At 41.8% G+C, this 14,102-nt stretch overlaps 1 protein-coding gene across 2 annotated transcripts in view; it reads right to left on the reverse strand.

Moving 5' to 3' along the window:
• Positions 1–791: 791 nt before the first annotated feature.
• Positions 792–14,102, reverse strand: part of TAF1 (TATA-box binding protein associated factor 1) — a 28,859-nt gene continuing 15,548 nt past the window's right edge. The window contains exons 24-40 of one of the 2 annotated variants that reach the window (XM_066202702.1): positions 13,342–13,549; positions 12,920–13,085; positions 12,559–12,770; positions 12,205–12,313; positions 11,912–12,010; positions 11,175–11,352; positions 9,811–9,878; positions 9,311–9,433; positions 8,862–8,954; positions 8,700–8,784; positions 8,133–8,200; positions 7,938–8,054; positions 5,155–5,280; positions 3,770–3,868; positions 3,405–3,555; positions 2,496–2,673; positions 792–1,440 (exon numbers count right to left, since the gene is read on the reverse strand). In XM_066202702.1, the coding sequence (XP_066058799.1) occupies positions 1,224–1,440; positions 2,496–2,673; positions 3,405–3,555; positions 3,770–3,868; positions 5,155–5,280; positions 7,938–8,054; positions 8,133–8,200; positions 8,700–8,784; positions 8,862–8,954; positions 9,311–9,433; positions 9,811–9,878; positions 11,175–11,352; positions 11,912–12,010; positions 12,205–12,313; positions 12,559–12,770; positions 12,920–13,085; positions 13,342–13,549 (2,297 nt within the window). In that variant the 3' untranslated portion in view covers positions 792–1,223. The remainder of the gene's footprint in view (positions 1,441–2,495; positions 2,674–3,404; positions 3,556–3,769; positions 3,869–5,154; positions 5,281–7,937; positions 8,055–8,132; positions 8,201–8,699; positions 8,785–8,861; positions 8,955–9,310; positions 9,434–9,810; positions 9,879–11,174; positions 11,353–11,911; positions 12,011–12,204; positions 12,314–12,558; positions 12,771–12,919; positions 13,086–13,341; positions 13,550–14,102) is intronic. The other variant, XM_066202703.1, reaches the window with a different exon arrangement.

Here is a 14,102-nt window from a genome sequence, read left to right on the forward strand (position 1 = left end):
AGGGAGCCGCTGGGATCGGCGCGCTTCGATCCTAGGTTATCCTTCCGCGCGCAGCGCTGCGCCAAAGGCGGCGGGACTGCGCATGCGCCACCACCTCCCGGTACCCCCGCACGTGGCCCCGCGGAACCGGCGCTCACCGGGACGGCGGGACAGCAGAGCTCAAACAGAGGGACGGGAGAGCTGAAACCGCGGAGCTCAAAGCTCAGTAGCGGGACAGGAGAGCTCAAATAGCGGGATAGGAGAGCTGAAACAGCGGAGCTCAGTCACCGGGACACCGGAGCTCCAACAGCGGGACAGGAGAGCTCAGTCAGCGAACACCACAGCTCACGGACAGTGCAGCTCAGTCACGGGGACAGCAGAGCTCACCGGGGCACCAGAGCTCGGTCCCCGAACAGCACAGCTCACCGGGCAGTGCAGCTCACTCACAGGGACAGTAGAGCTCACCCTGTGCCTGCCCTCATTCCCCGGGTCCCGGCCCCACCGGCGCACAGAGACACAGCAGCAAAGGCGTCTGTATCCCCGTTCCTGCTGTGTTTCCAGCAGCTCCGTCTGCCATACGCCAGGATTCCGTAAAGAACCCCAGAGGTCTCCAGGAGCTTCCCCGGGGCTCTGAAAATTAGCAGTCTCCCGTGAATCGTGAGCCATCCTAAAGGCTCAAATTACCAAAGTCTGGTTTCTGGAAGTAATTGTAACTTACAGAAAAAGCAGAACAGCTGTTTCTGAAGTATTGGTAGTAGCTAGGCAGTTCCCAAAACCACTCAGGGGTCAGACATCAGACACTGTATTTGTGGTCCCAGAGAAAAAGCTCTGCTTTATGAAACGAAAATTGCCTTACAGTTGTTCATCAACAGCAAGTATTTCATTCTGAGCAAGCATTTTTCCTGACAGACATGCACGTATCCAACAGGCCAGTATTTCTGAGGAATTACTTTACATCTATAAAGACTGAAGAACAAACCATACAAGTCTGTATCTGGATTCTGGACCCAGTACAGACTACAACAAGCCAAGGCTTCAGCAGGACACGCTTGTCAAAAGCTTATTTTTCACCATTCACTCATTCATATAACGTTTTATAAACAATTAAAATATTATATCTAAAAATAATAAAAAAGATCTTGTTAACACAGCCCATACTGCACTGTTCCTTACACCAAACTGAGACAAGTGAAATTTAAGAGCCAAAAGTGGCCCAGGATGATAATCCTCTCAGGGAAGGGAGTTCATTCATCTGAGTCCAGGTCACTGTCTCCTGCAATGGAGTGAAAGTCCTCACTGTCCTCCTCATCCTCAGACAGATGAACCTGACTTAACACACTTGGCCCAGAGCGCTGCTGTTCTTCCTCTTCCTCCTCTTCTGAGATCTCATACCCTCCAATGCTGCTGAAACTCGTGTCTCTTGTGTTGGACTTTGGATCTGGCTCTTCATAGCTGCCATAACTAGAAGAAAGAAGAAAATTATTTCAAATGAGCTGCTGATACCAGCAGTTCTGTATTTAACTGCTCTAAGAGTTGGCTCGAAGTCCTGTGAACACTAGGAACCGCTGTGCATTTCAATTCTGTCACTGGCCAACTTTTTAAAACAGAAACTAAAGAAAAAACAGTTCTCCAATGAAACAATTCCAGTATCTTCACTCCGCTCTGATACACTCCAGGCAGGAAAACCTGATTGCTCCAAGAGCAGCTTCTGTCACCTTCACTGCAGACAGAAAGTGCAGAACTGTTTTCAGCTCATTCTCATCTTCTCTAGCACTTCTGCAGACTCTTGTCAAAGTCCTGGGCTGAACTGACCATTGCCTGCTAGCCCAGCTGCCTATCAGCTCCGATGCTTGTGATTTATTAGGCAAATATCAATAATGGCACTAAGAAACTGAATTCCACAAGTAGAAGAAGAACAGAGAATCAAATCCTCTAGAGAGTGCCTGGAGAAGGGAGAGTAGGTTGCTGTTCTCTCGAATGCAAAAAAATAAAGCTGATATCGTTGTACTTTGACTTTTCTAAGAATTGAACACCTTCCAAAATACAGAATATACATATTCCTATACTTCTGGACTTCAACTAAGCAGTTGCAATTCAAATCAGGACATGCTTGTTCTTAGAGGGGAAAAAGCAAAGTTAATCTGTTAAATCACTTTTTAACTTCAAAGGCATCTTGTAGTTTAAGATAGCTTGTAAAAACCCTTTTTTGTCCTGCCATCAAAAACGACTGTGTACAAGAAATCATCTAACTTAAAAGAAAGAACTAGGTGAGGGGTTTTTTTTGTTGTGTTTTTTTTTTGTTTTTTTTTTTTAATTTAACTGATATTTTTATTAGTGAAAATCTAACTGCAACCCCAAATTTCTGTCAGTAAGAATTAATGGTAACTATGGTTGCAATAGTAAGAACAGTCACAAGATAACTTTAAGAAAAATATAAGATATTTTTTAGGTTTTTCGATGAACACTTCAAAAATCTTTAAGAGAATTATTTTAACAGAATTCCCAGCTCTAATTACCTGATATTGCTGTCCTCCATAACATGAGATGTCTCCCCACCATCTCCTTCATAGGACATCATGCTTTCTTCATTGTCCATGCCCATCCGGGTGTTCTCTTGAAGAACATGAGGTTGTTTGGGTCTCACTGCATTGGGCTCCACATCTGAGTCACTGCCACTCTCACTCAGCTGGATAGCTGTGTAATGAACCAGTGTTTGGTCACAAATCCATCACTTACATACCCACTGTGTCTGTGTTTAAAGGCAGTAATATTGACTGCAGGGAATGTTGACAAAGTAGTGTCTCCACAAGGCAGCAGAAAAGGTATCTGGGGGGTGACACCCCCTACTGAGTTCCCAATTCTGATGTCATTCCAAAGGAATCTCATTACCACCATTACTCAAAAAGGCCTTATGTCTTGTCTACTCTGAAAAATTCCCCCTTCATCCCTCCTAATAATTTTCATAAGTCATTGCTAAATACCACTATTTGCTTTTCTGCATAAGTTTGTATTAAAACAGAAACAGTCTGAATAACCTCTGTACACCTATTCCTGTTTGTGACAACATTGCTTTAACATTAACATTTTACATTTAACATTGATAACCCTATTTCATATCAAAATAAATGTACTTTTACTAAATGACCCATTCCTGGCTCTGCATACCAAATCATACTCGCAGTGTTTTCAGAACCATTTGCAGTGATATTGCACTTTATGAAATGCAATCAACAAGATCTTGTCCTAACTCTGCTTTCATGTGTGTCTGTACTTACAGCATTCCTGTTCCACTTTTGTTTTCAGTCCCATTTGTGTTCACCCCTTTTCCTCATCTCACCCCTTTGGTCTCTGCTCTCTACTGCATGTTTTTGTGATGGAAGCATGAGATCAGCTGGGTTAATGAACAATCAGAAAAGGACACTTACACGAGAAAGGATTATCTCCCTCTTCATCACTCCCATCATCATCATCCTCTCCATCAGACATAAGCAAGTCTTCATAGAGGACACTGGCCTGGGGCTGCTGGGCTGATCCTTCCTCTTCATCAGCAAGATCACCATCTCCATCTTCAACTTCCTGGGTCACACAGACAGGGATGGTGAAGATCCAGCAGCATGCTGCCATTTCTATCCCAGATTTCTCACTCTGTCCACTCTGAAGTATTCCCTCATTTCACAGTGCTAACTTTTCCAAACTGCATTTCAGAGCCTGTCCCAGGACAGCAGACACAACAGACAACCCTGCAAGTCAGCACACACACTGTGGCTGGGATTTCTGTAAATATACTCACTGGGGCTGGAGTCTTAGGCTTCCCATCATCATCCTCATCAAATCCTTCAATATCCACGTCAGAGTCTTCCTCGCCCAGCCTACCTCGCCCCTGGCGCATCTGGAGAGGAACACAAACAGCAACGGCACTGAGGAAGGCACTCCTGGACATCACCCAGGGGGTGTGAGGGGCACCTGGGCCACAGAGGTGGGTGTGGGAGTACAGGAAGGGAAAGACAGAAAGGAAAATATATGTGTATCACTCTCAGAGCAAGGATACTTTTTGTCTTTATTGCAAGATCAGGAACCACAATCTCCACACACTTCTACCTGATGTGCTCGTCCTTGAATTGGGAATCTCCAGCCTTACAGCACCAGAGTTCCTTGTTTAACAAGTTATTTCTGGAAAATAGCACTAGGTTGTAAAAAAGTGCTTATTTTCATAATATATTTTAAAAGCATACAGCATTTGCCTCAAATCTTTTCCTGTCCTTCTCTTCCTGTTCTTCCCACAGGCGCCATGAGTCCAAGATAAAGAGGACATGAAGATTCTGTCCCAAAGACTATAAATTTCTACAGAAAGCTTAAAGACTTTCAAATCTAGAAGGCATTCACAAAGCTACAGATGGCCACAATACTACACAGAACTATTCATAACCAATCTCTGTTTGGCTGCGTTCAGAATAGCTCTCACCAGTCATTCTGGTATCACCTTCAGTCTTGTGGCTCCTCACCTTCTTAATTCTCCTGGTAATTTATTTTCATGGTCCTATTACTGCATATCCTTCTGCTATTCCCTCTCCTTCAACATTTCTTTTTTTTTGTTTAATACAGAATAAAGACTCAGGAAAAATATTCTCTGGTTACAGTAACAAGTTCATTTATAATGACTTAATCCCTTCAACCTGTCTGCTTTTTCTTTTCCTTTTACAACTACCAGGTATCTACAGTGGCAACCATCTCTTCCAAGCTCCTAACAGTCACTGGATGCGATCATAATAATCTAATTATGATCTTCTGAATCTGTACAATATCCTTCATCATTTCCCTCTTCAGAATTAACAAGGGATTGCATATTAACCCTCTGTAGCATGAGTCACCAGGTTTCTACTTCCAGAAGTAGTGAAGCAAACAACTCTCTGGCCTTAGGCGGATTCTTTTGCAGCTTTTGATTCTCTGTTCTTTGTTTTGCAGTGTCTCAATTCCCAGTGCTGTTTAAATTTTTTTTTTTTGCTTTTACTTTTGCATCAGAGCAGTCAGAATGAAGAAAATATTGTAACTTTTGGAAGATATTCCCTTCTCTGCTTGGAAAACCTGCTCTTTGTCACCTGTTTTCTACAAAGCCATTGCCTCCTTTTAGTAATTTGCTCAACTCCCCAACCAGATGAGAAAATGGAGGATTCTGACCTGAGTTCCTCGCTTCCCTGTGGTAGTGATGGGAGTGTCCATAGCAGACAAATTGCTTTCATCTTGATAGAATGAAGCACCATGGGACACACTGAGGGAAGTGCTGGTATCATACAAATCTGGTGGCTAAAGTACAGGTGGAAACAGGAGACAGAACATTCTCAGGCACTGAACTGAGACTGGAACAGTATCTTGAGAGGCAAGACTGGGATTTCAGGACTAAATGCATCTTTCTGGCATGATGTTCATATTATTACACACTGTTTAATCAAAATGAGCTAATTATTCCTAAAGAACAAATGGGGTTAATGCAGTGGCTCAAAACCTCAGCTTTGAAGTTTGCCAAATAGCAGATTTTAAAATAGAAGACTGGAGTCTTAGGCTTCTATACAGTGATATTCTACAGAGGCCAAAATCACAAATGGGCTCCAAAAGGATTCAATAAATTTATGGAGAATAGACCTCTCTGCACCTCATGAATACAATGGTCCAAGTGCAATACAGGTTTAAGGGAGCCTGAACAACCAATTCCCAGAAGTAGAGAGGGTTTGCTGTAAAAATGAAAACTGCATGTTTGCATCCACCTACTTCTGTTCCCTGCCAGAGACAGGAGACTTGATTACATCAACCTTTGGTCTGACTCAGCGTGGCCCTTTTCATTTACTTCCTGCAGTGGGAATGGTGTTGCAGCCCCAAATGCTCCAATCAGAACTGGGAAAAGTCTAACCCATATGAAACAGCAAAGCTTCAGCTTCTAATCAATTCTATGTAAATCACTGTCTTGACATAAGCAAGAAAAAGTGGATTTAGATAAGGTGTTCCAAAAGCCAACCTGCAGTTTGCACACAGACTGACCTCTGAAGAGTTAAGGAGGAACTACATATGAGGATTTTGATAAAATTCCCTTATAATACACAGTTCTCAGATCATGAAGATACTGATAGTCTTAAGAGCAACTGCAATAATTCTTAAATTAGGTAAAACAGGCTTCCTAAGAATTTAAACAGACGTGTAAAGCACAGACAGCTCTCAGCTGTATTTGCTTTTTATACCCTGGAGGCCAACCTCTGAAGAGACATATGGGGAGATAAATGTTGGCTGTCACAACTGCATTTAAGATAAAGGGAACTAAAGCCAAGCAATCTCCACCAGACCTGCCATCTGTGGCACGTTTGGGAGTGTGGGAAGTGGACTGTACCTCCAGCCAAGAAGCAGAGGGAAAGGATGGCCTTCAGGTGATCTGATCAGCAACTTGGAATAAAATCAGACCAGGTAAACTGCTCTTGGGAAGGAAACCATCAGAAACGAGAGAATGGCATTTTTGTCCCGTACTTTCTGATGTATTGGGATCATCACTGATTCCATTTAATTCTTGAAACATGTCAACAAATAGTTTCAATAACTCATCTCCAAAGTCTCTCTTTCAGCCCAATACTTCCTATTGACAGGAAGGTCTTTTTCCATGATACTCAGTTTCAGTATTCCCAGCCTGTTGAATTTGATCATCATTTCTAGCAATCACATTGTACCTTCCTAAAATGCTGTATTTTGGGTATTTTTGTGGGGAGAGATGGCTGGGAGGGTGTTAAATATTGCCCCAAACCCATCTGTGTCCTGCTATCCTGGCTCAGCCATACAGTCTTTATATACTTCTTGCCTAAACAAATTCTGAACTCATTTTCCTCTTAGAAATAATCTTTATAAGACCTTAATTTGTTCCTGAACTTCAAGCCCTTCTTCATTGCTCTGACTTTGCTAAAATTAAATGCAACTTTCCAGACGTAATTACATCAGACTTGCACAGAATCAAAAAATTATTGGTCTACAACTGGGATGAACAACGGCAAAGAAAGCTTTGGTTTGTCTTCCTATACCACAACATTTGCATTTTATCATTCAATCATCAACACAAAGATCTTTCCCAGGACCTATGAACTTTTCCAAATAAACAAAAGGCACATCTCAGACACCAGGATGACATTCCCTGCTTTTCTAGGCAAATTCCACAGATAATTTTAGTTTCCATGAATTAACTTGTCATTCCTGGTGGAAGTTTTTAACTGATATTTTTAAAAACAACCAAACAACCCAAAATAATAAGAATTATTTTTAAAAAGGCCAAGTAGCTTATAAATCTTTGCCAAACTGTAAACACTGAAAGGAAGCCCAGGATGAACTTGCTGTGTAGCACATAGAAAACACCTGACACACACAATTGTCTGCTATAAATAATGATAAAGGTTAAAAGATGTTATTTTCCACTAGAACTGGAACAAAGAGATGTAAAGAATCCCAGCAATGGGGCACAGTTGGACTTTGGTGACCATATTAGGCAGTTTCATACCCACAGCAATGAGCCTTTCCAACAATACCACGACCCAACAGCTCCCTGGATTCCTCTCTGCTCTACATCCACGTTTTGTCCTCATGTCCTCCTTACCTGCCCACTGCTTGACTTCTGAGGGTTTCTAAATGCTACACTCGCACTGTCCTCAACCTTCCAACCAACACTCAGCTGTTCCTGACTGTACGCAGCTCATCTTTAGACCAGTTTTTCAGCTTGCTTGGGAAATGTCTATCTTGGGTATCTCACTCTCTGAAGCATCACAACTGTTTCTTACATTTATTCTTAAAAAGCAAGTGTTTGCACACCATCCACCAAGATACTCTACTAAAAGACAAACTGCAAACAGACGGAGAACACAAAACAAAGAGGAAAATAGGGATCAAACACTCAGGAGATTGAAACTGAAAGAAAGTGAAAGCCTTGCTTGGTCACTTGCCTGTGGAGTGTAGGGACCAGGGGTCATAGGATCAAGACTTTCCAGATCTGCCTCCTCCAGTGCTGCTTCCTTAGCAGTGGAGATGTCTCTCTCCAGTTGAGTCAGGTGCTCGTCATACTAGGAACAAAAAAGCTTGCTAAGATTGCAGAAAAGAAAATTCAAACTGTAAATATTCCAGTAAAGTTGTCCACATACCTCAGCTAAAGTCTGGTAACAGATGTTGACAATCTCCTGGGCTGTTTTTGTGTACTGGCTGTCTGACCCTGTAGTAAGAAACAAATATCTTTATACATTCTGAAGTTTTTTCAATACCAGCTGCCGAGACAGCAAGACAGGTTTTGGTTACACAGGCCCCTAAATCCCAACACCTTCTGATGTAAGGAGAAATACAAAGCAGGGCTTGCATTTGGCTAAAATAGCACAACCAGGTTGTTCCAGCATTAAAAGTGTGATTTAGGACGCAGGTTGTGCCCTGTCTGTCTCAAGGAAATTCCCAGAAACAAATCATTGGATCAGAGATGTGTACTGAGCAAGCAGAACATCCTCCCCAAATGTAACTGCCTCATTCTGCACCAGATGGTAATAAAGCTTCATGTGACAGTGAAAACAGCACTGTTTAAGCATCTTTTTCCTGAGGAAAGGAAAACAATCATCAAGTCCATGATTCACTGCCTCAGGCTTCAACACACTTTGGCAGTACAGGTGCCCAGATGAATTAAATAAAGTACAAAAGGCAGCTGAAGCCTTATTTCCACCACCTACCATTGTACTTAATGCTGTTGGCAAGGATGAGGTTAACATCATCCAGGAAAGTCTCCCTGTTCTGGTATTTGTGTTTGGAGATATTCTGGAAGAGAATTGTCACCCAGTAAGTGATCAAGTCTAAACACCTCTCAAGAAGACTGCTCAGTTCAAGCTACACACCTTGCGGATGGTCTCCAGATCCATGGGATTTGCAATCACCTTGTAATAATCAGGAACAAACTTTTTGTTAACTGGATGGTGAAACGGCCAAGACTGAAGGGAAAAAAAAAAAAAAAAAAGAAAACAGACAGGTTTAGAAAGTTCTGTGTCGAATTTTCTACAGTTTGAGCTACAGATGTCATAAAACAAGTCTCCAGAACTGATTAACACTCCAAATGTATTAAGGTATTTATAATAAGACCTCTCGAATCCAATCATTTAGGTTCAGGAGGAACACAGAGAAAAGATCTACCAGCTGGATTTTTAGGCCTGTTGATATCTATTCAACAGTAAGAACATATAATTCAAAACAGTAATTTTACAGAAGACTTTTCTATTTAATATCACTGTTTTCTCCACAAGATCAGCATATTTTGCACATCACACATACAGTCACTCAAGCCACGTACATCTGGAACTGCCATCATCTTTTGAGTCACAATGTTATCCAAAATGAAGGAAAAGGCCACTTGATCATCATCATCCAGGAGAGGATTAATTGCTTTTTCTAATCGAGCCAGTTTATCTTCTTTCTGCAATAGAAGTAGGGAACATCAGTGGCTGATCCTAGACTAATAACTGTGCTATCGTGATACTCTGTCCCAGAGAGACTCCCATTCACCTTAATGAAAACACTTGTAAATAATAGTCAAAATATAAACCTACAGACAAGATAAAGTAACTAGAGTAAGAAATAAGCATCTGGTTTTTTCAGAAAGACTCCCATGGGAACTGTTTAAAATGGTAAGAGTTCAAATACCTTCTGGGGTAGGAGGAAGAACTCCCTTAATCTTCTACTACTCTCCCTAAAACCTCGTGTTTTGCTCATGCACATCCTCTTCTCTCAGTCTTCAACCACCCGACCATCCCTCCCCCTCCATTCTGACCACAGCTCATTCACAGAACTTGCCTCTTTTAGCTTTTCATCACACAGGTCGAGCATGGACTGGGATATCTGTGTCAGTGAGTGCTTTGGCCCTGCAAACACACACAGCAAGTGCAGCTTGATTAAAAAGGCCCCTGTCACAATATGATTTATCTTTACTCCTAAAGCATCACTGATAATATTTCTGCCACAGTTAGGAGTATATACTCAAGTATATTCTCAATAACACAATTATTCAAGTTCAGCATGCATTTTGTATGAGAAGAAGTTATTTGTAGCAAATACCATTTCTGGCATACATTCTGGTAAAGTTTGAAAAGCCTTTGTAAAGCAGCTGTGCCTGTGGCAGACTGGCCTCCAAGCCAAATATTCACAGTATAAGTAATGAAATTTCTGTTTCCTTGTCCTAGTCCAGTCAGTGAAACAGAACTGGTAAGGAAGGCAAGATGGACATTTAAGGAATATTCAAAAACCCACAGCTTTAAATAATTTCAGGATTCCTCAGACATGGATACAAGCATTTGCAACAGAACTATCAAAAAAAAAAAAAAAAGGGATCCAAGTTATTAGGATAAATCAGGGATTTAAGTGTCAAAATAATAAAGGAAGCAGCAAAGACACAAGCCCAATGCTGTTAGTGTCACCCTCAATGCTGCACAGCCTAGACAGACTCAGTGCAGCTAGGAGGTTTTTCTGTCAGATTAGTATATTTTGGACAAAGACCTTTCTATCAGCAGTCAGAATAAAGCTGACCCCCACTGAATCAGCACTTTTCCCCAGCAGATACATGCTCTACCACAGAATCTATGCTTTTATTTTAAACTAGCTTTCTTTCTTTTTTTTTTTTAAACTAGTTTCCTGACCTTCCCAAATGGGGGAAAAGGTTTATTGTGACTAAGAATCAAAATATGCAAAATCATGACAGCAAAGAGCACTCAAAGCTCTGTGCTCCAAGGACTTGGCTTCAAAGGGTGTGAACTATTTATTCCTATTTGCATTGAAAGATTCATTCAATAAAGCATAATAAAGTAATCTACTGAAAACAACGTTTTGTTAGCTATGAAGGAGGAGGGCAGGACTTTGAAACATGGAGAAGTCTTCAGTTATTGAGTCACCCCAAGACACAGACCCATAACTGAACTTCAATTACCACATCACAGTCATCATTTCGTTGTTGCTACAGGCTGGAATTCACTTCTTTCTTACTTATTAATTAGTTCATTAACATTAATATAATCTTTCAGGTATATCTGGAAAAATACATGTTCACTATTGCCATCTGGCAGTGAATTTGTTCTGCTTTTACGTTGCTTTTGTTGACTCTAAAAGTTCCACAGCTCATCCATGCACAATGTACGAGCAGAAACAGGATTTCCCTGTGTTTTTACCATTGTATGTGGCACTGTTCTTCACAATGAGCTCCAGGTGTTCCCTGAACTCCTCCCGGGATGGGTACTGCCTCTTACGGACATTTTCACGCAGGGTCTGCAAATCCATGGGCCTGGTAATGATCTTGTAATAATCTTTGACAACTTTTGGATTTACAGGCGTGTGAAAGGGGTATGTCTGAGGAGGAAAAGAAACAAATGCTTATTACCACAGTACTAGCACAGCTAACCTCAGTGTAATCTCCACAGTTAAATGGGCACTAATGTATAAAACCTTTACACGAACAGTTCCTTAACAGCCCCAGGGATAACAGAATAAGCTCAACCCCACGATGGCAAACACTTTCTTCTACACATTATTCTCTAATACCATTGTAAGAAAGAAAATCTCACTGAGAATTCTCAGATGGTATTTTCGATTGCAACACATAAGTAAAGAAACTGAACTTTCAAACCATCATGTCTACTCAAATCTTCCATTTAATCTTTTGATTTTGCAAGTTTCTGGCAAAGTCTGGTCAGAAAAGAGTGAAGCACAAATCTTCTCCAGTGCCACATATATAAAAGCATTACACACTGCTACATTTCAGGCATCTTGTGCTGGTTTTGTTGAAAAAAATATTTAAAAGATCACATATGAGCTTTGAACAGGTGTCCATACAAAACTAGCCAAATTCTGGTGTCTACAACACATATTGCTCGAGATGCAGGATTTGGGTGTCATAGCTTAAACTTACATTGGGGAGATCCCTGATGTCATTGATGATGCCCTCCAAGATGGATGAGAGTGTCACCATGGGATCTGTTCTCCTCCGGTGGATGGATTTATGGGGACGCTGAAGAAATGAGAGGCAGAAAAATGAAGGCAGTTCCACGATGCAGAACATTTACTCACAGAAATCCCAGACAATTTAGCTTATTAATTTTCTGGGCAGGCATGAGGAGGTTGCACAGGAGCAGTTAAAGGCCTGGCCAGTTGGTACAAACAGGAATGGAGGTGCTGCAATCAGCCCAGGAGCACTTCACTCACATTGAGATAATCACAGTGCACTGTTGTCCCTACGCGACGCTTCTTCTTTGGAGGAAGCTGCTGCTTAGGAAACTTCAGGACCAGGGATTTCCTGCGAACCTCATCAGCACTAGGCACAAACAGAAAAGCACAATAATTTCTCCAGCCCTCACGTGAATCAAGACCATTTGTCCCCCAGTACTGGCTTTGGTTCCATCTGCCATAATACCAAATGCTCTAACAAAATACTGTAATAGGTTTATGTAAAGCCCTGTCACTTTATTCCTGAGACTAATACACATATGAGTATTCTGCATTAAGCTCAACATTGTTTATTCTTAATATTCCCACTCGTTTCTCTGCTTTTTCCCTTACCTCTCAATCAGTTGTTTTCCCAGGACAATTTTCGTTCCTTCTACTTTGATGAGTTCTTCATTGTCATTGTGAATGACTGTTTTTTCCAGCTCTTCCTCCTGCTCTTCTGTCATTGCAACAGGATTAGAAGGTGGGGCATTTGTTTGGTAGTAAAGAGGGCAGAACTTGTTAGTCCTCATGTGCCCAATTGCACCACATGCTCCACATTTTAGCTGCAAAAATAGAAGGTGACAGATGAGAATTCATATAAGGGCTCCTAATTTTGAGGCAAAGCATCATTAAAATCCCCCAGTGAGATCTTTACTACATCACTAGAACAGAAAACTTCTCCAGAAGCCAAAACCTTTATGGATATGCTTACTTTCAAGTCTGGACGCTCTTTCAGTTTCTTGGGCTTCTTTTCTGGAGGGCCCTTGAGTTTCTCTTTTTCCTGGTTCCGCTTTAGCCGCCGTAATTGTTCCTGGATCCTGCGCCGCTCCTTCCGCATCTCCTCACGGTGCTGCTCGTCAAATAGAGCAAACTTCCGTCTGGGTGGGCACAAAAAAAATACAGAAGTTTTCCAGTCTAGTTCATGATTTGCCACGTACTATTCTGTCAGCTCAATCACTTCACCAAGATTGTGACACCCTCCAAACGGACAGCCATTAAATCCCTCCTTCTCTCCACAATTATTGCGCTGCGCTTCTATGCTCAATCCTACATTTCTTCATACTGCCAGTGGGATGAAATAAGCCTGCAGGCAAAGTTAAAAAAGGGAGAAAAAGGAGCTCACGAGGGCCTTACATGAACTCCTCATCCTTGGTGGTGCGTATGCGGCAGTAGGCGTCGATGACGGCGGGTTTCCGCACCGTCTCACACCGCACATACTCCTTCCCGTCCTCGTCCCGGAACGTGCGGTAGATCTTGAGGCGGCGGCCGGTGGCAGAGGAGTTCAGGCTGGTCACAGAGGCAGTGTCATCATCCTTGTGAGAGTTTGCTGAGGCTGCTGAAGCTGTTGACACGAGAAAATGCTTTATTTGCTTCTCATTTTTTGCCACATTGTAGGTATATCATCCTTTAAATATAGCAGAGTTCTGGCTTAAAAATTTGCAGGACACAAAATTCAGGAAAACCTAACAGAAGTCTTTCCATTGCTTGTTCACCTTCTCTTATCATGACATGAAATTGAGCTGAAACAAAGATACCTAATTATCCACATAAATTACAAAGCCAGAAGGAACAGCTACAGAGGACCCCCAGGTGCAACCTGCAATGCAATTGCATTCTGGCCCTGCAGATGGATTATTTACAGTGCTTTTCATCATGGGTATGGTTATCTTGAGCAGAAACTGAGGGTCAAGAATTATCCAGTTTTCCAAGGAGTGTCCCAACCAGTGTGTCAAGTGACCACAGAAGTCTTTCCAGCACCATTCATAATTCAGGTGGAGAGGTTTTGTATGAAGTAACATCTTTTCATGAGGTATAATCATCAAAAATCTTCCACATATCTCCCTTATAAATGATTCCAGTAACTATTTATTAGTGATTTATTCCCAATTTGAGAA

Source organism: Chamaea fasciata, unplaced genomic scaffold (assembly GCF_029207755.1).
Source record: "Chamaea fasciata isolate MVZ Bird 193981 ecotype frontalis unplaced genomic scaffold, bChaFas1.0.hap1 SCAF_22, whole genome shotgun sequence".
NCBI classification, from domain to species: domain Eukaryota; kingdom Metazoa; phylum Chordata; class Aves; order Passeriformes; family Sylviidae; genus Chamaea; species Chamaea fasciata.